This window comes from Rattus rattus, chromosome 10 (assembly GCF_011064425.1).
Source record: "Rattus rattus isolate New Zealand chromosome 10, Rrattus_CSIRO_v1, whole genome shotgun sequence".
In the NCBI taxonomy this organism is placed as follows: Eukaryota; Metazoa; Chordata; class Mammalia; order Rodentia; family Muridae; genus Rattus; species Rattus rattus.
The window spans coordinates 7,834,700-7,859,825 of record NC_046163.1 but is presented as its reverse complement, the minus strand read 5'-3'; the positions used below and the strand labels follow the sequence as shown (position 1 = coordinate 7,859,825).

At 41.8% G+C, this 25,126-nt stretch overlaps 2 protein-coding genes and 1 non-coding gene across 3 annotated transcripts in view; 2 read left to right on the top strand and 1 right to left on the bottom strand.

Moving 5' to 3' along the window:
* The window catches only part of Map3k19 (mitogen-activated protein kinase kinase kinase 19), a 42,878-nt gene extending 37,360 nt beyond the window's left edge, over nucleotides 1-5,518 (bottom strand). The window contains exons 1-2 of the mRNA XM_032915145.1: nucleotides 5,412-5,518; nucleotides 783-978 (exon numbers count right to left, since the gene is read on the bottom strand). Coding sequence (XP_032771036.1) covers nucleotides 783-956 — 174 coding nt within the window. The 5' untranslated portion in view covers nucleotides 957-978; nucleotides 5,412-5,518. The remainder of the gene's footprint in view (nucleotides 1-782; nucleotides 979-5,411) is intronic.
* A 7,164-nt stretch (nucleotides 5,519-12,682) lies between these two features.
* The window catches only part of Rab3gap1 (RAB3 GTPase activating protein catalytic subunit 1), a 70,523-nt gene continuing 58,079 nt past the window's right edge, over nucleotides 12,683-25,126 (top strand). Inside the window, exons 1-3 of the mRNA XM_032915549.1 lie at nucleotides 12,683-12,839; nucleotides 17,682-17,880; nucleotides 22,506-22,581. Coding sequence (XP_032771440.1) covers nucleotides 12,683-12,839; nucleotides 17,682-17,880; nucleotides 22,506-22,581 — 432 coding nt within the window. The remainder of the gene's footprint in view (nucleotides 12,840-17,681; nucleotides 17,881-22,505; nucleotides 22,582-25,126) is intronic.
* LOC116911812 lies at nucleotides 24,559-24,689 on the top strand. The gene has a single exon (XR_004389351.1). It is a non-coding gene; the product is annotated as a small nucleolar RNA SNORA36 family (small nucleolar RNA).

Sequence of the window (25,126 nt, the reverse complement as noted above, 5' to 3'; positions counted from 1 at the left end):
CTTTCCAACAAGTATGGAGTGTGTGTGTGTGTGTGTGTGTGTGTGTGTGTGTGTGTGTGTGTGTGTGTGTGCGTGTGTAATGACTTATCTTTGCTCTAAGCCCTAAACAAGGAACCAGGTTACTACCCAGACTTCAAACTCCTCATAGTCTGGTGGGAACAGAGAGAGATGAGAAAAAAAAAACTGTGTGGTGCATGTAATGGCGGAGTGGAGCATGGTAATGCAGAAGGTCACTGAGGACTTTAGAAGGCAGTTGTTAAAGGACTGAGGATGCAGCTCAGAAGGTTAAGTGCTCTCCTGGCATGCACGATGCCCTAGAGTTTGTCCCTAGTACTGTGTTGGCTGGGCATGGCGACCCACACTTGCAATCCCAGTGCTGGGGAGGTGAGGAAGGAGGATGAGAACGTTAAGGTCATCCTTGGCTATGCACCCAGCTCAAGGCCAGCCTGTTAATGGCCTTTGCGGTGTCTGTGTGAGAGTTGTTTGTGGGATGTTTTGGTTTGGTCTACACTCTTTTCTAAAAAGCTACTGGAAGTTTATAATAATAATAATAACAATAACAGCAACAATAACAATAAAAATAATGGTTGCAAATCCCCCAGATCTATCAGAAAGCAGCGTAAAGCTGAACTAGACTGTGTTGTCAGAATGACCCTGACCCCTGAGCTGGGGCTTTGCAAGAACTGGGATCAGGAGTTGATTGGTGGAGGAACAGGAAGTTCCCAGGTTTCAGGAAACCAAAGGCAAACTTCCCTTGCTTCCTGCCACCGTACCCACTGTACCTCTGATAGATTTTCTTCCGCAGCTGTAATGAGAGGCGTGTTTCCAGTCTGTGGGTGCTGAAAGTCAAGGTTTCCAAGGACTGAGTGGACTTCCGGAATATGGCTACAAATGCATTCCACATCACCCCTCGAAACCACTTCAAGGAAATCATGAATCAGTTTGTTTTTGTTCATCTTGCTGGTTCCATATAATTTCCTTAAAGAGAGAAAACAATTTAATGGTACAAAAATCAGCAAAAACAGAGGGTAGTTCCAATGTAAATGTTCTGCCTTTATTGCTTGTTGTTTCCTTCTTTTATACAGGAAGCAGGATATGATGAGGAGATGGCTTGGTGGACGAAGCACCTGCCACCCAGTGTGTTCAAATTCTCAGAACCCACAGAAAAGCTAAGCAAGGTTGGCAGCCACCTGTAATCCTACTCAGGAGGCTGGCAGAGGATCCCCAGGATGGTAAAAAGAGAGAACTGACTCCTAGAAGCTGTCCTCTGACTTCCACATGTGTGCTGTGGAACACATCTACACACAGACACAAAGACACAGACACACAGACATACACAACAGACTATAGAGGAATTTTTAATCCAGCCAGATGGCTGCTCTGGCATGGAATCACATCTGAAGACCTTCCAGGCCTGTGTGATGCTGGGATCACCCACAGCTGGAAACATCCTGGCTGGGATGCAGACACTCTCTGGATTGTAACATAGGCACACCCTAGTACATACATTAGTATATACCTAACAGTGGAGGTAAATTTAGTTTGTAGAAGGAAGCAGCCATGTTTGAAGGTGACATCTAATTGAGAGGCACACGAAGTGACAAATCAGAGAAAGATTTGACAGAATGAATCAGAGAGAGGATATGCCCTACTTACACAAGAACAACACAGGAGAGAGAGGCAATTTAAGAGAACAGTGAAGAGACAGGTTGCAGGTAAAGACAGGATGAGCCGAAGATTAAGAAGGAGCCAAAAGATGAGAACAGATAGCCAGAGTTAAGGACCATGAAGAGCAATTTAGTAAGAAGCCAAGAGAAGGCAGTTTGAATCAGTCAGCTTGTAACGATGTTTGAGTCAGAACAGCTGGGTTGAACCAGCCAGACCAGAGTCAAGAAAGCTAGAAAGGGTGAGTTAATTCAGAAGTAAAGCCTCTGAGATGACAATTACATGTGGCGAATACAAGTTACGTTTACCCAGACGTGCATTCACACATGCACACACTAATAAAAAAAAAATAAAACATCGGGAAATGAGCTAGAAAGATGGCTCAGTGGTTAAAACACACTGGGTATTCTAACAGAGATCTTGAGTTAAATATTCAGCACCCACATGGAGGCTCACAACTGTTTATAATTGTAGTTCCAAGCCTTCTTCTGGTGTGCAGACATATATGTACATAAAGTACATAAATAAACCTTTTACAATTATTACTTTTTGGTGTTTTGTCTGTGTAAAGAGTGTCAGATCCTCTGGACCTAGAGTTATAGATAGTTATGAGCTGTCATGTGGTGGAAATTGAACCCTGGTGTTTTATAAGAGCTGTCAGTGCTCTTAACCACTGACCTATCTCTCCTGCTCCCATAAATAAATCTTTAAAAAATAAAAATAAAAGGCATATGCCTTTAATTCCAGCACTTGGTAGGCAGATGCAAGAGGATCTCTGAGTTTGAGAACAGCCTGGTCTACAGAACATGCTTCAGGACAGCCAAGGCTACAGAGAGACCCTGACTCAAAAACACAAACACCAAAAAAATGAAATAAAAGTAAATTACGTAAATTATACTGTAATGTATAAATTGCTACCTACTTTTAGCACTTTGCGTTTGGTCACATCCATGTACTTATGAGTAACCTCCAGTTCCTTGTTACACATCTGTCGTATTACATTATTTCTTCTCTCAGTGATCTAAGTTGCCTCCAGCGTTCCACTCTGCAAACAAGACTGCGATGATATCCCTCTCGGAGCCTTGTTATGCCTCTCCCAAAAGTCTGCCTGCACTAATGTGTCAGAGATATTCAGTTTCATTAAAATGTGCCAGACATCCTCAGCGAGCAACCCCACCAACGGTGCCGGATGTTTTCTTGGAGGCGTTTGGTTGACCCGGTCCCTTGCTCATCACACTAATCATAAGCATTTAATAAGTATCATGCTTGGAACGTCACTAGAGGCGGCAGACAGTATGTTCAAAACTGGGACACAGAAACATTTCAAGCCAGTACACCTGCGCTTCCTAGCAAAACATTTAGCAGCTTAGATTTATCCTTGTGCATTGTTTCTCAAAATGCAAAGTCACTTCAAGGCCAAGAGATGCTTTAATAAACAACAGAGGATAATAACAGCTTGTCCTTCAATAAAGCTAAATACCATGTATTCAAATAACAACCAGGCAAAAAGTACCATGTATTTATATTGTCAGATTATTTATAAAGGAGAAATAAAACCTCAAAATATCCAATGATTTTTTTTCCCTCCAAGGTTGTTACTTAGCAATGAGTGTTTAGAGTCTGTGCTTTAACTTGTTCATGTAACCTTTTTGTCTGTGTGTTTGTTTCTCAGGTAGAGTTTAGCTTTGCAGTTCACGCTGGCCTAGGTCCCAGGCTGGCTTCAAACTCTCCATCCTCCTGCCTCAGACTCTTGGGTGCTGATTCGGCAATGTGTACCACCACACCTGGCTCTTGTATAATTTTTAAGAGAGCATTTCACAAGTAGTATCTATTTGCTATATAAAAATAAATTAAAAAAAATCAATTTAGCTTAATTGCAATCTCAAAATTATCCAGACACCAGAAGACCGGCGTGTGGTCATTATTTAGTGACCTATGTCACACTCAAGGATGCCTAGAGGAAGGCAATGGAGAATTAATGTAGGATCCACACATCAGTCACCTGAGTAATACGGTTGACTTGCACTGCCTCTGACAGCTAAGCACCGTTTCTTCCTCTGGCTTCCAGTCTGAACACTTCAGTTTTAAGTGTTGCATGGAGAAAACTTTCCGCAACTTCCCATTAAGAAGCATTTTTTTTTTTTGAGCAATCATTTTTTTTCTTCCCCCTTTTTTTTTTTTTTTTTATTAACTTGAGTATTTCTTATATACATTTCGAAAGTGTTATTCCCTTTCGGTTTCCGGCAAACATCCCCTCCCCCCCCCTTCCTTATGGGTGTTCCCTCCCACCTCCCCCATTGCCGCCCCCACAGTCAGTCTAGTTCACTGGGGTTCAGTCTAGCAGAACCCAGGGCTTCCCTTCCACTGGTGCTCTTAATAGGATATTCATTGCTACCTATGAGGTCAGAGTCCAGGGTCAGTCCATGTATAGTCTTTAGGTAGTGGCTTAGTCCCTGGAAGCTCTGTTTGGTTGGCATTGTTGTACATATGGGGTCTCGAGCCCCTTCAAGCTCTTCCAGTTCTTTCTCTGATTCCTTCAACGGGGGTCCTATTCTCAGTTCAGTGGTTTGCTGCTGACATTCGCCTCTGTATTTGCTGTATTCTGGCTGTGTCTCTCAGGAGCAATCTACATCCAGCTCCTGTCAGCCTGCACTTCTTTGCTTCATCCATCTTGTCTAATTGGGTGGCTGTATATGCATGGGCCACATGCGGGGCAGGCTCCGAATGGGTGCTCCCTCAGTCCCTGTTTTAATCTTTGCCTCTGTCTTCCCTGCCAAGGTTATTCTTTTTCCCCCTTTAAAGAAGGAGTGAAGCATCCACACCCTGATCATCCGTCCTGAGTTTCACTTGCCCTAGGCATCTAGGGTAATTCAAGCATTTGGGCTAATAGCCACTTATCCATGAGTGCATACCATGTATGTCTTTCTGTGATTGGGTTATTGAGCAATCATTTTTAAACAATGGGGTTTCGTTCTAAATGGTTAAAGCAGAAGGTTTGTCTTCTGTTGGGTAACAGTCGTCTTTGTTCTTAATTGTATCCTCTACTTGTAAAGGCAAAAGTTTTATTACTAATCAGACACAACCCAGGGTTTCATGATGTCATTATACGCGTATATCATTTCCTTTGATCGTTCTCACGCCCATCACCCTCTCGTGACCACTGATCCCTTCCTCTTTCCAACTGCTTCCTGCCGTCCCCCTTCTGATTTCACAGCTCTGTTGCTGTTGTTTTGTGGCCCAGTGACTTCTGTTAGTTTGCTTATGAGAGCCCGGGCACCTTACCAATAAAACTGTTCGTTACAGTCTACATTTGGTTTAGAATATTGTATAGAAAAGGCTTCAAGCAAATCAAACTTGATAGTACGTTAATAAAATGTATCCCAAAATATAGGTATACAAGTATACAATATTGAGTAGTCCCACAGAATTTACAAATACTTAGGTGATTAAATCACAAGATTATGTTTACACAGAACTCAGTGGAAGAGAGTATTTCTTATTAATATACCTCTCTTGTCATCTCTAGTTTTCCTATGGTCTGGAGGCACTGCCATAAAGTTTTGGAAGGGATTATTTGAAAAGTCAAGACTAGCTTATTGCAACTCTAAGGATACAATTACTCAAGCTTAAGACACAGTTTCTTCTATCAGTTTTCCCCCACCTTCCTCCCCAGGGACATTCTTTCCCGAGGAAAACAAAAAGTTGCAACATATGGTATTATCTAAAACAGGGTAAAAACGGCTTACCTAGAGTCAGCTTTGCTGAGGGAGTTGGGACCCAGATGAAGGAGCACCCAGCCGAGTAACAGCCTAAATCATCCTACTTCATGGCTCTGATTTCCGGACCAGCTATCAACGCTCACTTTAGCCACCTTTCCGTTTAAAAGCAGCATAGATTCAGAACCTCGTGTTTGGTTCCGTTCCAGTGTTGTGAAGTTCACACACTTTATTTTTTCTTTTTTAAAGTATTTAAAGCTGGTTCTGGGTACACAAACCCTTTGGCTCAGTGCAAGGAGACTTGCTTAGTTTACACAGGCTGTCACCCAGGCAACCAGCCGCAGAGTGTTTAGCTTGGAGAATTAAGAGCAACAGTCTTACGGAAGAAGGAAAACAAGTGTTGTGCATGCGTGTAAGCTGCTGTTGGAGTGGTTAAAGAAGCTGAGCCCCTGTGCACATCCGTGGATGACCCACTGCCTTTATCACTCTACTTAATAAGATGTTCCCCAGAGGAGCCATGCCTCTGTAGTCCCTGCTAGGTGCTGAAAGTCCCTTTTCAAATCCAAGTTAGGCCAGAGGGATAGTATAAACCATACAGGCAGGAATGAAGACATTCTAAGGAGACACTGGTACCCCTTCCTTTGGGTCTCACACTACTGAAGCACCGGACCCCAAGAAACTGGAGGTCCCACACTGGGAAAGGGAAACACTGGCCTAGGGTCAGCCAGAGGAGGAACTTGTCTCCCAGGAAGTGATTTCATACAACTTGTCAGACCACTTTGCAGGAGAGACTGGGGCCCAGACAGTGGTGACTCAGTACTGGGCTGGCTCACACCTTGGGCAGATCTTGCCCTTTTATTAAAAGCTAAACTTCAGCTCAGGATTTCAATGATGGATTTGGGTGGGGACATCAGACCTCTGTTACTCTTCCCAGTATGGCACATTGAATAGATCTCCTTTCTCTGCTGTTTCTTGTTTCTTGTCTGTTTAAATGACCTATTGAAGACAGGTGGCCCAGCCTGACTTGTTAGGGTTTGCCAAGACTTAGGTGACAGGATCACAATGGTAATAAGAATCCAATCCAATAAATTGCCCCTGACTACTAGTGGTATTCATTGACCCACGATTGAGAAATCCTTTCATTAGAACACATTTCTTTCTTTCTTTCTTTCTTTCTTTCTTTCTTTCTTTCTTTCTTTCTTTCTTTCTTTCTTTCTTTTTCTTCTTTCTTCTCTCTTCTTTTTCTTCTTTTTCTCCTCTTCCTCCTCCTCCTCCTCCTTCTCCTTCTTCTCCTTCCTCTTCCTCCTCCTCCTCCTCCTCTTCCTCTTCCTCTTCCTCTTCCTCTTCCTCCTCTTCTTCCTCCTCCTTCCCCTTCTCCTCCTCTTTCTCTTTCTTCTTTCTTCTCTTCTTTTTGTCATTATTTGAGTCAGGGCCTCACTTTATACTTCTGGCTGTCCTGGAACTCACTATGTAGACAGACTGGCCTCGAACTCACAGAGATCTACTTGCCTCTGCTCCTGGGTGCTACGTTTCATATCTAGAGAGGCTTGTAGTATTCTAACACAAAGGCTTCAGAGGACCCATGCTCAGTTCCCAACTCCCTGGGTGGGTGGCTCACAACTTAAATGGCTCTGACACCTTCTTCTGGCTTCAGCAGGCACCTGTACACCCATGCATATACAAAAATACATATTTATAAAAAAACTTTAGGGGTTGGGGATTTAGCTCAGTGGTAGAGCACTTGCCTACTAAGCGCAAGGCCCTGGGTTCGGTCCTCAGCCCCGGAAAAAAAAAAACAAACCTTTATTTCTGTTGTGGGGTTTCTGTCTCCCCCCCATTCATTCTAATCTTTCTAAATTATGTAGGGTTTGTTTTGCTCTGTGCTTTACAGAGTTTCAGCTATTTTTTTTTTTTTTGGTAGCAAGTCTTGCTGTGCCATTGACTGTCCTAAAATCTACTTTTATTAATTGCAATAGCTTTTGTTGTATTTGTTGTGTGACTTTTTTTTTTTGATCCTCTTCTATCAAAACAACCATTCAAGAAAGACAGCATTTCCCCAACTCCTTAGCTGAGGATTCAGAAGGTCAGCAAGTGTGGGTTGCCAGACTTTACAAATGAAAACACAAGGCAGGCTGTCTCACAGCCTTGGCTAGCCTCTATTTTGCTATGTAGCCAAGGATGGTCTTGAACGTTGAATCCTCCTGACTTCACCTTCCAAGTGTTTTGATTACAATTGTGGGCCATTTGTTAGTAACCATTATGGGGGTCTTGGACTTACACCCAAAGATTCATGCATGATAGGCAAGTACTCGTCCCCAGCCTGGGAAGCATTTTTAGATAAACAAAACCAGCAAGGACTGGTCATCAACAGATGTGTACTACAAAATATGCTCAAGAAATTCATCATCTTGACAGGTAATGGCATCAGATCTAAAGTGACAGTTTAGACGTTGCCTTAAGCCAGGTGGTGGTGGTACACACCTCTAGCCCCAGCACTAGGGAGGCAGAGGCAGATGGATCAATGTGAATTTATATATGCATGTGATTCCACTAAGTGGCAGAACTAGAATAACAAAAAGTGTACCTGAAGAGAATGTGAGATCAGTCGTCCCCCACCCCACCCTGGAGACATTCTAATGTAGTTCAGGTAAGTCTCAAACTTGATATGTCCCTGAAGGGAAGCAGGGCTCCCATCACTCACTCAGTAACAGAGAGAGAGAGAGAGAGAGAGAGAGAGAGAGAGAGAGAGAGAGGGAGAGAGAGAGAGAGAGAGAGTAGGTAAGAGGACAACTTGCAGATGTTAGTTATCTTCTACCATGAAGGTTGTTTGTTCTGGGGGTCTTGAGAAGGGGCCCGGGTTGTTAGGCTTTGATGCAAGTACTTTTAACTGCTAAATCTTCTCACTGCTCTGACTAGTAAAACTTGACACTTGGTAAGATCTGATTGTGACTTGATAATATGATCTGTTGTCCACACACACTCACACATGGGGTTGGAGTTGGGAGGGGGTGGGAGGAACAAGACACCAGAGAGTGGTTAAGACTTCCCTCTGGTGGCCAAAATGTTTTGAAAGCTTGCCCTCACTGGGGTTCCTTCTTAGACTCCTGCACTGGCTAGTTTTTATGAAACTTGACAGAGTCATATTGGAAGAGAGAACCTCAACTGAGAAAATGCCCCTCCCAGGTTGGCCTGATAGTTGAGTGAGAGAATGAAGCTCTCCACAGGCTAAGTGTGTAAGAAAGCAGACTGAGCTAGCCTTGACGGGCAAACCAATAAGCAGCAGTTTTCCATGGCCTCTGCATCAGCTCTTGCCTCTGGGCTCCTGTCCTGCCCTGACTTCCCTCAGTGATGGAGTGTGGGACCTGCTAATTGTAAGATGAAATAAATTCTTTCTTAAGTAGCTCTTGGTCGTGGTGTTTTATCACAGTAATAGAACTTCCCCAACATATTCCTCTAGTACACTCTATTCTTGGGTCATTTTGTATTTCTGTTATGATAATATAGCCATCTTTAGAGTTCTTCTCCCTTCCCCTTCCTTTCCCCTCCCTTCCCTTCTCTTCCCTCCCTCCTTCCTTCTTTGTTCCTTTCGTTCCTTCCTTCCCTCCGTCCCTTTTTCTTCCCCCCTTCTTTTCCCTCCTCAATCCTTCTTCATGTCTTCCTTTCTAGTTCTGTATGGATGATCAAACCCAGTATTTGTAAATGCTGGGCGAGCGTTCTGCCACAGAGCCATAGTGAGACCCTATATGTTAGTCATATTACTTTCTGGAGGACAAGGGAGGTGCTTTAATTACTTTTATTTCTTCTATTGTGTTTTACATAGAGAATTTTTTTTGGTGGATGTTTCTAGAACCGATTGTACGCCCAAGAACTTTGAGGTGGTGAAATTTCACGCACTAGCACTTGTCTCTCTGAAGGAGAATCTAGGTTCTTAGTTGAAGCTGTGTTTTTGTTACATTTTGGCTATGGAAAGAGGAGAAATCATTACAGAAAAAAAGGAATGCCTAAGGAGATGCTGTAAGGACGGGTTTGAAAGAAGAGGACATTTATGATTTTGATTATAAGTGAATAGCTTTGGAATGCTTGGGCAACCCCAATCTATCTGGCAGAAAAAGGACCAATGGGTTTTTCCATTTTAAGAAGCTTTTCTGCTGAGGCAGCTGTACTGTCAGCGTGAGCTGCATCGCTGGTGTGTTAAGCATGACCTCTTTGCCCTTGTAGCAGAGTTGTGAGGAAGTGTAGATTTGTTTGTTTATTTATGAGTTTATTTTGAACAGAAAGACCATGAAGGAGCCTGTTGCTTTTTGTGTGTATGCTTGCAAGGCAAGTGTGTGTGTGTGTGTGTGTGTGTGTGTGTGTGTGTGTGTGTGTGTATACTTGCAACTGTGCATGTGAATGTATATATGTGGGTGTGCATGCATGTTTTAATTATATAAATGTGTGAACATGTGTGTGCATGTGCATGTGCATGTGCATGTGCAGGCCAGAGGGCAGCCTCAGATGCTACCCAGTTTGTTTTTTGGAGATGGAATCTCTCACTAACCTAGAACTTGCTGAATATGACAGACTGGCTGGTCCGCAAGCTGCAGGTAGACAGTCACCTGTCTCAGCCTCCCATGCCCTAGGATTATACGTGTATGCCTTCATGTTTGTCTTCTTTACATAGGTTCTGGGGATTGAACTCCATGCCTCACATTTGCATGGTAAGCCCTTTACCAACTGAGCCATGTCTGCAGCCTAAATACATACATACATACATACATACATACATACATACATACACATTAGATATACATATACACCACACACATAATATATGTATATATATGCATGTATGTGTATATGTATATATTTATGTGTGTGTATACATATATGAGACCTCTGTCTTTATGAACACAAGACGGGAATCAGATCCATTACAGACGGTTGCTAGGAATTGAACTCATAACCTCTAGAAGAGCAATCAAGTGCTACTAATAGCTGAGCCATCTCTCCTGCCCATCTGTTTCTTCTAGGAGCATGAAGTTCCCTGGAACTTTGTCCAAATCCTCTTCTTTTCTACTTGGAAAGAAGATGTAAGGAAGAGAACAAGATAAACAGGCAGGTGAAAAAAAATTTTTTTAAAGTATTGGAATGTCTCAGTTGGTGGAAGAATTCCCAGTTATATGCAGAATCTGACATTCTTTCTCCAGCAGCGGCGAGTCAACTCTGTGTGGTAGCACGTGCCTGTAATCTAGCATTTAGGGAAGTGGAGGTAGGAGGATTAGGAGTTTAAAGTCATTCCTGGCTATATAGGGAGCTCAAGGCCAGCCTGGGTTATATGAGACTCTATCCCAAAAGGTACAAAGAAACAGCCAGGCTTCGTGGCACAGGCCTTTAATTCCAGCACTCGGAGGCAGAGGCAGGCAGATGTCTGTAAGTTCGAGGCCAGCCTGATCTACAGAGTTCTAGGACAGTTAAGACTGTTATACAGAGAAACTGTTTCTCAAATAAACAAAGCAAACAAAAGGTACAAAAAAACGAACAGAATTAACATGTAAGATAGAGTAGTTGTAACTATGTACAAACACACTGGTGTTGAACAGAGCACTCGGCTTCAGGTCTGTACTTTGTGGCCATGACCTTTTCTCAGTTTATTATCTTGTTTCCCACACTCTGCGCTTAAGATCTTTGAAAATGGGCCCAGCAGGATGGCCCAGGGTGTAAAGGCACTTGGCATACAAGTCTGGAGTTCAATCCCCAGAACCCACATAAAGGAGAAAGGGGAGAACTAACTCACAAAATGTCCTTTGACCTCCGCAGAAGCACAAATGCACACACACACACACACACACACACACACACACACACACACGTACATGTGTATGCTCACACACACACATACACCCAAACAACTAAAAATAATTTTGTTTTTAAGACTGAGTCTCACTGTATAACCCTGGCTGGCCTGAAACTCAGTGTACTTGACCAGTCTTGAATTCACAGAGATCCACCTGTCTCTGCTTCCCCAGTGCTGGCTTTAAAGGTGTACAAAACCACACCCAGATTCATGAAAATATTTTAGAAGGAAATCCATAAACTTGGGCAGATAAGTTTACCCTCCAGTAAGTGCTATGCTATCTGAACCTACTGAACAAATTTTAAACTTAAGGGCTATAGTAAGCTGTTTCTGTCCTACGATTGCCCTGAAGAACTCAGCAAATTTATATTTAAATGTCCTGAAGATGTGCGCATTGGGTTGGGGATGGCTCAGAGGTTAAGAGCACTTGCTACTCTTGCAGAAGTCCAGAGTTTAGTTCCGAGCATCCATGTCTGATAATTCACAGCTTCCCGTATTCCACTTCCAGGAATCTGCCATCCTCTTCTGGCCTCTGAAGGCGTGTGCACGTAAACACACACATGTACATACAAATCCCACAATGTGTACAAAAAAATAAAACTAAAATATTTTTAAAAGACATGCACCTTTACATTTTGGGTTTTTTGTTTTTTTTTTAAGCTGTGATTTGTTTTGAAACAGGATCCTATGCAACCGAGGTTGGCCTAAAACTCATCTAGTGAAGGATGACTTTAAAACTTCTGGTCCTCCTGCTTTCCTGTTCCAATGTTGCCATTACAGGTGTGTACCTCAGTGGCCGGTCTGTGCAGTACTGGAGATGGGACCCAGGGTGGTGTACATGGAAGGCAAGCACTCCACCAAGTGGCTATATCCCCAGGAGCAGCTGTTTTTAAAAACAAATGTTTATTGAATGAAGAGATAGCTGAAAGACTGGTGAATGGCCAAATGCAGAATTATCTTGTCTCACATTCTCTGGAGGTTCCTTTCTAGGGAATCTTGGTTTTGGTTCAATAAAACGTGGATTTAAGCTGGGTGTGATGCGTCATATCTGTAGTCCAATTCATGATTATGAAGCTATCCTGGGCTACATTGTGAGTTCCAAGCCAACCTGTGCTAGAGAATAAGACCCTGTCTGAAAACAAAAACAAAAATAAAAACAAAACAAAACCCAGTAGTAGGGCTGGGGGCACCAATCAGTCAGTATAATGCTTGCCTTATAAGAAGTAAGACCCGAGTTCAGAAGCTATATAAAAAGTCGGGCATGGCATAGCACACTTGAAATCCCACTGTGGGAGAGGGAGGGCTAGGAGGATCCTGTCCTATCTGCTCAGCTGGTCTCACCTAGATTTACAGTACCAGGTACGAGTTCCCTCTTTTGAAGAAGGTTTTGGTCCAATCAGAAAGCAGTAGATTATCCCCCAAAACCTTCATGCCACTATTTAATCCATGGGCACATCCTACCAGCATGTCGGGGCTACAGCATGCAAGATCTAGTGCTGGGCAAACCCCTTCTGGCACTATGAGAACAGCCATCCAGGAGGAAGTTTTCACCTCAGCTCCAACTCAATTTCTCTATGTCCTGCAACCCAAGGGTTGCGTCTTTGTCAACACGCTTCGCTGTGGTAGTGTCTTACGAGCTGGCTGTGATTGGTCCCAAAGAGCAATTGTAATAGCTTGTGTTGTTTTGTGGGGAGTCCGAGGCCTCTCTGACCAATAACTCGTAGGGAACTACTCTATGCTTGGCACCGAGATTTTAATTTATTAACTCACATCTGGTGGAAATGTCATCCACCCATGCCAATCTACGCTAATTGGTTAGCTCCAGGCCAATCAATGAGAGAGGAGAGAGACCTTGTCTCAAGAAACAAGTGGACAGCATTTCTGAGGAGTTACACCTGAGTGTTGAAGCCCCACCCCCACCTCCAGCATAGCCGTCGCCATTTTGTTCCATGCCTGCCAGCTATTTCGTATTGTTGCTGTAATATGCCTGCCAGTCATCGATGCAGAAAAAGAAATTGACTCTGTGCAAGGTCACGTTATTCACATACCCTTTTACGTTTTGTGTGTTAATCTTAAGAAATCCCACAACTGGGGTTGGGGATTTAGCTCAGTGGTAAAGCACTTGCCTAGAAAGCACAAGGTCTTGGGTTCGGTCCCCAGCTCCAAAAAAAAAAAAAAAAAAAGAAATCCCACAACTGTAAGCTTCATGTAGGACCATCAAATTACATTTCAGTATGAACCGTTATGTCTAAAATGGCTTGAGTCAGGGCTGACCACTGGGCAGCACTTCCAGCACCTGTGTATGAGGTTAATGTGAGTTTCGTGGTTTTAGCCTTTATAAGCTGGCTCTGAGAAACATCCCGTGCACAGCTTTGAGCTGTTGCTGTGGTCGATCAGTCTTGGGTGGTGCATTCAAGAAATCATCCCCGTTTAATGAAGATTGGTGTTTGTGTGGTTTGCTGGGCAACTCCTGGACCCCCAACACTGAGGTTGTCCTATGAATTACACACCCACACACCCTTACACACAGACACACAGACACACACATACACACACACACCCTTGAGCACATATGCACGAAACAAACAACAAAAAAGTGGGCTTTATTTTTAGAATGTAAGTACTTTGTGTGTGTTCTGAAAATCACTCGAATATCTTTCTAGCACCGATTCTAAAAAAGAGCTTTAAGAAACCGAACAAACACCACCACAGTCCTTTCTAAACCATACCATTACTTGTCTCTTCTCTCTGTCCTCAGACTGAGGACACAGTGGGAGGGGATTATTCACGGCTGAAACCCTCCACAGGATCAATTATACTGTCCTGATACAGGTAGATGCTTGAACGAATGAGAAAGCAAACACTGCCCCAGCAGTTTTAAGTTTTTATAGAATCCCCCTTCGAAGATTCTTGTTCTGAGAGTATCTTCCTCTTCCGGTTGTAGCATCTATTCTAGGCTCTGGGACAGCATCGTGGAGAATTCCTATTTCGTCCTGCCCAGCACCATCATGACAGATGGATGAGAGTAAAGGAGCCCCACACAAACGATGTTTTCTTTTTCTTTATGACCTAATTAAACTGTTATGCCCCCACAGTCCCCTGAGGTCCCAGCTGAGGGTGATTTTTCCGAAGCTCCTAATCTCTTAAATTGCCTGTGCGTCAAAATAGCTCCCCGTGGCCATTATTGGTAACACCTTGAAATAACTGAATTATACTAAGTGAGGAAACCAGGTTGTAAGGAAAAGCTGTCGCCTCGGGATGTTGACTGAAACAGCGCTTCATCCTGCAGAAACAGAATCATTTCTGTTTTTTGAGCCCAGTGGGGAGTGGGGATCTAATAAAAGTGTGTCTCCCATGGGCTTCTGCATCATTAGCATCCCGGCTCCACACTTGGGCTGTAACAAATAACTTATTTTAAAAATTTCCCTGGGGAGATGACAAGAAGCCAAAAATATCTCGGAAGAAATCTTACCTTAGCAACCCATTCGACAGCCCCATATATTGTCTCAAATTTAATTTCAGGGAGCAAAGTCTTTGCAATTGCTTTAGTTTCTGATCTTAGTTACTGAACCATCTTTAATTCTCGTTAAGGAGAGAAAAGAGTAATGCCCGGTGTGTAAGTAGCATTTCTTAGTTTTCTGGAACATTCCTCATAAAGACTACTACTGTAATTGGTTACCCATCTCTAGCTGGACATTGGGTTGTTTTTATGTGAACTCAATCTTTAATACAACCCTACATGGTAATTACAGGTCCATTTTTAGTAATAAAACAGTCTTAAGGAAGCTAAGGGATTCGCACAAAGTCATTTAGTTTGTAAATGGCTAAAATCAGATCTGTCTGATCTTAAGACCCACACGCTTACTTCACTTTAAGGATCTTAAAATATGAAAGAAAGAGATTCTTTTGGGGGTAGAAGAAATGGCTGCGTGGCTAAGAGTACCAACTGCTCCTACAGAGGACCCAGGTTCATTCCTGGCAGCTCACAGCCTGGAAGACGTGTCTTCTTCTGGCTTCTGGGCTCTACGGTCACGGCATACGTGTGGTGCAGGCAAAGACTAAGTGAGAAGAGAAGCAATTCTTTCCTGGGTACAAATTTCCCTACGTCTCCAGCCATCATTCCCCCTCTTCTTTCTATTATTTTGTGTAACTCATTGATTTGCCTGGACTGGCTGGCCAGAAAGTGCTAGAATTACAGGCATGCACTCCCCCATCTAGTGAGGTTATGGATTGGCCCAGGCCTCCATGCATGCTGGGAAAGCATCTAGCTACATCCCTTTATCCCTTTTCTTAACTATGACAGTGTATTGTCATTTTGTTTCTGCCATCAAAATTGATGGTCTTGGTCTTTCTCTTTTGTTTGATAAACAGTCAAAGAGAACGTTGGCTACTTTCCCAAAGTAAAGTGAACTTGAGGAATTGAGGATGCAGCCCAGTTAGCACAGTGTTTGTCAAGCAGGAATGAGGCTGGGCTTGACCTATAGGGATACATAAAACAGGCTCACATACAATATTTTTTTTTCACGACAGAATCCTTCCTACTTTCTTATTGACTGGGGCGTGTATGTGTGTGTGTGTGTGTGTGTGTGTGTGTGTGCGTGTGTGCGTGTGTGTGTGTGTGTGTTCAAATGCACTGCCTATCACATATGTGGAGGTAATATTTTAAAAACTCCATTTATTTATTTAGTTGGGGAGGGTTGGCAGAACGGTGGAGGGCAAATTTGCAGGAGTTGGTACTTTCCTTCCCCCATGTTGGTGTCTGAGACAGAATTTGGGTTTTCAGGCTTGGCACCAAGTGCCATTACTTGCTATTATCTCTCTGGCCTGAGAAATAATTGCTTTTTTTTTTCTTTTTAAGATTTATTATTGGGGGCTGGAGAGATGGCTCAGTGGTTAAGATCACTGACTGCTCTTCCAGAGGTCTGATGGCTCACAAACATCTGTAATGGGATCCGATGCCCTCTTCTGGTGTGTCTGAAGAAAGCAACAGTGTACTTACATAAATAAAATAAATAAATTTTAAAAATTATTACTTAAAGGCTAGACATAGTGGCACATGCCTTTAATCTCACCACTCCAGAGGAGGCAGAGGCAGAGGCAGGTGGGTTTCTGTGAGTTTGAGACCAGCCTGGTCTACACAGTGAGTTCCAGGACAGCCAGAGCTACATAATAAAAAAAATCAAAAAATATATTTAATTTTAATTTGTATGTATATGATTGTTTTGTCTGCATGCATATCCGCACTGTGTGCATTTTTGTTTACTCCAGAAGCCAGGAGAGAGTGCCGGCTCCCCTAGAACTAGAAGTATGAAGGGTTGTATGCAGCGAAGTGGATGTTGCGAGAGCAGTCAGTCCTTTTAACTGTTGAGCCATTTCTGCAGTCGCCAACAGAATTCTAACCGCTGGTTAGCGCTCCCGTCCTTCATTGGTTTAAAAAGTGAAGCATTCATCAAGTTGCATGTTCTTATCAGACTATATCTGCCTGCATCTGTCTCTTGAATACTGGGATTAAAGTCATGCATTTCCACCCCTGGCTGCTTTTTTTTTTTTTAAATAAGTTTTTAATAAGTTCCTGGGGTTAGGAAAGGAGACAATGAGTTTAAGGACCTTGGTCAATGTCTACGAGTTCGTAAAGAGCTGAGGATGCAGTTCAGTTGGTAGAGCATTTGGTAGAGCATTTGGTAGAGCATTTGCCTAGCATGTACAGTCCTAGTTTCTGTCTTCACCGCCACACCACATCTTCACCACCACACACTCCAGGCCTGGCACCACATGCTTGCAATCAGGATATTCAAAAGAAGAAGGCAAGAGAACCAGAAATTCCAGTTCATTCTTCTCATCACAATGAGTTTGAGGCTGGTTTATGAACCCTATCTCAAAACCAAAACCAAAAAACATTTGAATGAAAACTCAAAAGAGCTTTAGATTTTTAAATACAATTTTGACCATGCATGTCTAGGATCTCTGCCATATAGGATTACATATGTCCCAAGGTATCGATGAATGTAGCCCAATACATTTGGATGAGAATATCGAGTATAACAATGCAAAATATCCATCAAACTCTTCTTTGTCTACAGAACACTTTTATTATTTTTTTTTAATTCTCCTGGTATTTGTAGAATTTTATTTAATGTAATGTGTGTAAATCTGTCTGTACCACAAGTATGCCTGGTGTCAGCAGACCCTTGAAAGAACATAGGCCTCCTTTGGACTAGATCACAAATGGTTGAACTTTGCCTCGTGTGTGCTGGAAATCTCTCTAACCCCTACAGAATTTTAAAAAATAATATTAAACCATCTTGTGGGACAGCGTATGTCATGCTAAGATCTTTCTGCGGGAAGAAAAAGTCTTTTTCCACCTTCTGCCAGGTCACTGTGGGCAGCCTTCTTCATTTACCACCACGCACCCGGGTCCCCCCTTCACTCAGTGCCGCCTCCCTAGCTCCCTTCTTCCACGACAGTCTTCGCGCGCGGCCTGGCGCTCCGCTCTGCAAGATGGCGGCAGGACGGTGGTGGGTTCAGTACCCCGGTACAGCTGTCAGGGTTCTGCCGCCGACGTCAGTGGCCCGCGGCTTACTGTCTGTGCTCTTCTCTCTCCCCGCAGCCCGAGTCCGAAGTGTTTGAGATCACAGACTTCACCACAGCCTCGGAGTGGGAAAGGTGAGTAGCGCGTTTGGTCTTGTCTAACCCTGGGCGGCATCACACAGGTGACGCTGGTTCTGAGGGAGACGCCCACGCTTCGTCTCTTCTTCAGAGAGCCCTGGCAGCCTTGGCTTTTTCCGCATCGATCATACAGACAGGTCAGACCAACCTTCAGACTCCGCCTTTAAAACAAGTTGTGTTAACTTCCAGATCACTTCCCTAAACAGAAAACCATTTCCGAGGTCGCTCCTGTGCCTTCTGCATTCATGTCAGTTTGCCTCAGTTGTCATCAAAGCCTTCAGCTAAGCAGCTGCTGTGTTTTCTAACTGTTTATTGGAAGAGACTTTTAGCATACTGATGGCTGTTCATCTGCCATCCTACCATCCTCATTTTATCCCGTCTTCCAGAAATTAAAAAATTAAAATTCTTTTTCTCTATTTCCTTTCCGTCCTTTCCCCTTTATCACTCCTCCCCCCTTCATATTTCCTAATAGTATGTTTACATACGTCTTCGGAATGTTTTGATTCACATCGTTACATTTTAAACTTGGTCCTGTGCCCTGGCTTCCTGAGCTTGTCAAACTCAGATGAACAACTGAGCTCCGATGGACATGTTTTAGCGCCCAAGTTAGTTGAAAACTGAGTTTGTTGGCCTGATAGCTTAGATGGCTATTGAGGTTATTGTTGCAATGTTTGTAGGCTTTATGAATGTGTGGTTCTCCTATCAGTTGGCGGCATAGGAAAATATAAAAGACCTTTGTTGAAATTGTAGTTTAACTTGTGTGCCCATCCCCACACTTTGAGTCAGCAAGACTTAACACATTAACAAGACTTTATAAGCAAGTACTGTGTGACCTGAGCTATCCTAAGATTGGGGAAATATATACCTTTTAAAAAAGGTCCAACAAATAGTTAAAAAGTAAGCCATTGGTACTAACTACAAAGAACCCATTAAGTAAGGAAAATGTGGAGACATTTTTGTAGGGAAAGGGTAGGAGATGCCCTCGCTTTGAAAATGGGAAGGGAAATGGAAGCTGGGTGAGGTAGCACCTCTGTATAATATTGGCTACTGGGAAGGCTGAGTTGGATTACTTGAGCTAAGGAATTAAGACCAGCCAGAGCAATCTAACAGATATTGCCTCAATAAAGAAAAGGAAGAAAAAAATGGTTCAGGGTTTTCCCTAGTTAAATATTTTAACATTTCCTGAGGGGACCTGGAGAGAAGCTTAGAGGTTAAGAGTTCTGTACACTCTTCCAGAAGACCCATGTTCAATTCCTGGCACCCCACAACTGTCGAAAACTCCAGTTCAGGTTATTTGACACCCTCACATAGACATAGAGGAGAAATACCAATGTGCACATAAAATAAATAAATAAAAAAAAAGAAAAGCCTTTTCCCCTGCTTTGTGAAGGTGGAGGCTCGGGCTCAGGTGCATTTAAGATTTGGCCTTACAATCTACCGCCGTGGCTGAGGAAGGCTTCAGTGCTAGAGGTGTAATGGATGTCCGTGCTGCTTCACCAGAGGTGCTGAAGACTACCCTCAGCCATGGTGGCCTAGCATATGGCCTACACTAGGCTGCCAAAGCCTCAGACAAGCACCAAGCTCACCTTTGCGTGCTTATATCCAATTGTGATGAGCCTATGTATGTCAGGTTGGTGGAGGCTCTTTGTGCTGGGCATCAGATCAACCTGAATAAGGTTGATGACAATAACTAGGGGAATGGATAGCCCTCTGTATAATTGGTCATCATAAAGTGATGGGTTTTGTCAAAGAGTATTTCAAACGCAAGAAATAAACTGACTTTGAAGTTTCTTAAGCCTTGATTTTTTTTTTTTAATATTTGGATGAAAAATTGTTCTCAGTATTGAATGAAAATAAGGACATGAATGGTCCTAGGTATGGTTGAGGAGAAGGTTTAGTGTAAATGTGAGGGAGAGAACAGGGAGAGGCAACTGGAAGAGGCCAGACTGAACTGAGCCAGCAGACCGAGTTGGCCATGAGAGGTAGTTGGGGAGAGAAGAGGGAAAGAGCAAAGAGAACACAGCCAGGTGGCTGTGTATAGAGGAAAAGAGAAGTTAGGGGAAGGGAAGCAAGGCTCGGGTTGGGGCTGGAGAGGTTTAAGGTAGAGGGTAGGGTATGCCAGCCAGGATGGCTCTATAACAGTTGATCATGGTAGAGACTGAGGGAGCTTAGAGGTCAGCAGAGACCTTGATATGCTAATAGGCACCCTAGCCCAGGTTAATGTTCCTGTTGCTACACATAAGGAGAATGATTTTAGCAAGTCATTTTAGCAAGTAGGAAAGTCTTAAGACCCTAGAAGTGTTGGCTTTTGTCTAATGTCAGACTGGCAAAAGGAATTTCTTGAAACCTAAGAAGTCTGTCATATACCATACAGATAATTTATTGAGAGGACTAACTACTAATTACTAATTTTCAGTTGAAAAAGTGTTTTGAATGTCCATGTGTGAGACAGTGTGAGATATTAGGAATTTGGTAGCTAGTAAAAGCAGGTAAAGCTTAGTATGCTCATTGCCCTTGGTTCAGTCTCTGTACTGTAGTAAAAAGTTTAGAAAAATAAGGTTCATCACCCCCCCTTCCATTTTTGATTTTTCGAGACAGGGTTTCTCTTTGTAGCCCTGGCAGTCCTGGAACTTGAATTGTAGATCAGGCTGAGCTCAAACTCAGATCCATCTGTCTCTGCCTTCTGAGTGCTGGGATTAAAGGTGTGTGCCACTACACATATTACCTGCCGCCCCCATCCCCTGGCTAAGGTCCCTGCTCTGAAAGTATAGTCCAACAGAAGAGAGAGACATGAGTCAGATAATGTGACTGAGGCCTGTAATTACAAGTCCACCTAAAAGCTACAAAGAGGAAATAGAAAGGAATCTATTTTTCTCAAAGCACGTACAAAAGACCTTAGTATAGGGAAAGGAGTAAGTGACTCATCAGCTAAGATATGGAGAACTGTTAAAGAAAACGTTACTATTTTTCTCTAGTCAGATCTCAATATTTGTAGGCTATAATTATCTCCTAGCCAGTGCTAGAATTCATAAGAAGAGTATTTTAAGATGTTTCTCCGGAGCCAGAGAGATGGCTCAGCGAGTAAGAACACTAGCTGTTTTCCAGAGGTCCTGAGTTCAATTCCCAGCATCCACATAGTGTTCACACCATCTGTAACAGAATCTGATGCCCTTTCTGTCATGCAGGCATACATTCAAATAGAGCACTCATATACAAACATAAATAAATATTTTTTTTAAAAGATGGTTCTTTTACTCTGAAAATTATTTTAAAAATTACTTTTATTATAGCAGTAATATCTTGTAGTAAAATAAAAAAAATACCTTTAACCTTCTACAACGATAGCTATTAAATTTTGCTATACTTTTTTTAATTGTGTGTATATGTTTTTTTAGATCAAACTATACTGATGCTTGTTTCCTCAGCTTTCTTTTTTCACTTAATGTCTGGACCTTTTTCTTATTTCCTCAGATGTTCTTCAGAACCATTTTTAATGGGTGTTCATTGGTCTACTGAATGAATGCATCGTTAACTTACAACTCTTTGCTGCAGTTGCACATTAGAGTAGCTTCCAGTTTTTACTTTCATGAAAAATGCAGTATATTTAAGTGCTTTTCTGTGCAGGTAGGGACTGCTTGGGATGGAAGTCAGGCTGGCTGGGAATACAGCCCACTTTACCACTAGGCTGTATTCCTGGACCCCTGCCATGTATGCTTAATGTATATTTTTTGCTCCCTTCTGGATAGTTTACATTTTTATTTGTTTTGTAAAATGTAAACTTTGTCATTCTTGTGAACTTCCTCAAAGTGAATTCATATATGAATAACTTGTTTTAATTTTAAGGAGTTAATGAGAAGGTTCAGTTGAATCATAAGCTGATTTATTATATGTCATTACTGTTTTAAAAGAACTGCATTAACTCATAATGTCAATGAAGAAAAAATGTGGTGCCTTTGACTACAGTTGATTTTAGTTCCTTTAGAATCACTTTCTAGATGTTGTAGGTAGCAATGGCAGCTGCTAGATTGGATCACACTGCTCTGATAGAAGCAGCTTGACAGTTTTCGTTTGTTGGCGTTCAGCAAGTTGCTAGTCATTTGCTTTAAAGATTTATTTGTTTTATCATACGTGTAAAGTGTTTTTGCTTGCATGTCTGCGTGTGCATCTTGTGTGTCTGGTTTATCAGGCCAGAAAAAGGCATTGAAACATCTAGAACTAGAGTTACAGGTAGTTGTGAGCCACTATGTTGGTGCTGGGAATGGGAATTTTAAGGGCAGGGAAAACTGATCAGTTGTATAACTATCCTTAATACGTATTATTTTAATCTGTCAACTTTTGCTTCTCTTTTAAATTTATTGTATCATATTAAAGGGGGAATTGTTCTTCGTTTATATTTTGTGGAAAGAATGCTTTTATTGAGTGAATAGATTTAAATGAATCAAAATTTAAGAACTCTTGAACTAGGCAACTTTGTTTCTACTTTGATTCTATCTCCCTATGTTAGGCTCACATTCGAATCTAATTGAAACGTTAGGATGTAAGGAATGTCTTTTTAAAGAAATTGGATAGTACTAGGAAAAAATGTTTGGTTATATATTTATAAAGTTTTCCCTCCTTCTTAGGTTTATTTCCAAAGTTGAAGAAGTCTTGAATGACTGGAAACTGATTGGACACTCTCTGGGAAAGCCACTGGAAAAGGTCAGATCTGTTTGCTTGTGGCTCTAGCTTGGTATTTACTTTGAAATCTTTATTTTTATACCCCTTGCTATAAGTGATACATTTGCATTAAATGTTCAATTCTTAATTTATATAGTCTTATGAACATCAAATAGCATCTAGAAGAATTAGGATTTTACTTTACAGCAATGATATATGTAAGATATTTACAAAACCTATTGTTTGATTGATTTGGATTTTTTTGAGATAGGCTCCCATTGTGTAGCTCTGGCTGTCCTATAGATCACTGTGGTGACTAGGCTGGCCTCGAACTCAGATATCCACCTGTTTTCTACCTCCCCAGTACTGGAATTAAAGATGTGTCACTAGGATTTGCTTGTGAAACTTTTTTCAAATCATAAAGTTTTATATATGTTAAATTTCTTTGTATGGTTTCATTAATTTTTTTCTGAGTTTACTTTTCTCCAAATCTAAGTTTCCCTTTAGCCAGTAAATACTTTTTCAGTCATTTTAATTGATCAGAGAGAAATTGGACTTACCAATAGTTCATTTAGTAAGGAGCCTTCTTGATATAACGACTTAGGTAATTACAGGCTACAGTTACTTTACTCAGTTTGCATTGGTAATGTTCTAATAAACTACACTTTATATGCTTCCTCAGGAGAATATTTTGAGAATAGACTTCTCAGTTTTCTGAAGGGATGTAATTTAATTTTAAGATTATGTAGATGTATAGTTAATTTAAAAAAAAGTACACACACACTCTCTCTCTCTCTCTCTCTCTCTCTCTCTCTCTCACATACTCATTTGTAGGTAGGTATTGGTTCTCTCCTTCCACCAAGTGGGTCTTGGGGAGTTAAAGTAAGGCCATCAATCAGTGGCGTCAATCGATACCAGGCTGGCTTTGAACTAAGTGTCTGGATTTGAGGTGCATCACCACCACCACCTGTTAAAGTAAAATTGACCACTGTTTTTATTATTATCCTAAAAGACCTTTCCATCTCAATATTTGCTAGGAGCTTTCGGCTTCATGGTAGTGATAACAGAATTTAGATAGTAAGATCTTTTTCCTGTATGACTATGAGCAAAAAAGCAACTACATAGAGAAATTGCAGTATTTAAAGATATGTTGAAATAGAGTAAATCAATGTTCTATATTAAAATATTTTCATTAAAATTTTTACATCGTAAAGAAAAAAATGTGAAGTTCTCAAACACAGATATTTCTGTTGTACTTGAAACACATACATAGCAACATTTGTATGGATTCCAACAAGATCGATTGAAGGCACAATGAGCTGGCTATATCTGAAAGCCCCAAACTGCAGTTTTAGAAACAAGAGCTATCCCACGTACTTTTGAGATCTGATATTGCATTCTTGAGTCCTTTGATTTATATCTGTGTACTGAGTACTTGGTGTGAATCAGATGATAGTGGTAGAAGTAATGAACAAAGTAAGATCCATACGCCATCAAGGTGAAGGTGAGAGAGAAGTGATGAGGAAAAGAGGTTAAGATACTGGGTTAGGGTTTAAGTGGGTATAAGTTTGTATAAGTAGCTTCGTATTCTAGGCACATAGTGGAGGCTGAAGAACTGATGGCTCGAGCTCACTTCTTTCTTAGTGCATTGACAGATGGAGAAAGCAGCAGATTTTAAAATGGGCTCAACTGGTGGGACTAAAGAAGGTGTGAACGACAGGGTTAACTTGGTGTAGAAAAGAAGAGTGGTGTGCATACCCTTATTCTCAGTCTCAGGAGGCAGAATCAGGTAGATCTTGGTGGTTCAAGGCCAGCCTGGTCTACAGAGATAGTTCTAGGATAGCCAGGGCTATGAGACAGACAGACAGGCAGACAAACAGGCAGATAGACAAAACCCTGTCTTGAAAAACAAAGTTTAGATAATGCTTAAGTTTTCATACACACAAAGGGCAGTGCTTACCAATTTTTATCTACTGAGAGGTAATTTAAAATAAATTACTGTTTTAAAACTTAATTTGACTCCAAAGTGTTGAGTTCAGTTCAGGGCAACTTCCCTGTTCTGTTAATTAAACTTTGGGACATTGAAATTGGCTGAGGGAAATTACTGAGTAGAGAATATTACTCTATTCATATACTTCTAGCCTACATAAACAAATAAAATAAAATTTTAAAAAGTTATTAAAAAGAAAAACAATTTTGGGCTTGGGGAGATGGCTCAGCAGTTGGGTACCTGAGTTTGAGTCCCACATTGATAATGGGCAACTCATACCTGTCTATCTCCAGGTCCAGGGGTTATGACATCCTTCTCTGTATCCTGTGGGTACCATCACTCACATGTTCACAGTCTGTCCCATAGCTATACACATAATTAAAAATAAAAACAAATCTTAAAAACTTAATGTAAAATTTATAAGATAGTATAATAAACTCCCATTACCCAGTTTCAGCAGTTAATCTTTGGCCATTTCTTGTTCAGTCGTACCTGTCTACTTCCTTGACTGCCTACTAGATTTTTGAAATAGATTCCTTTTCCCCCCCTCCCAGAGGCAGGCTTTGCTGTGTATCTCATGCTATCCCTCAACTCTTG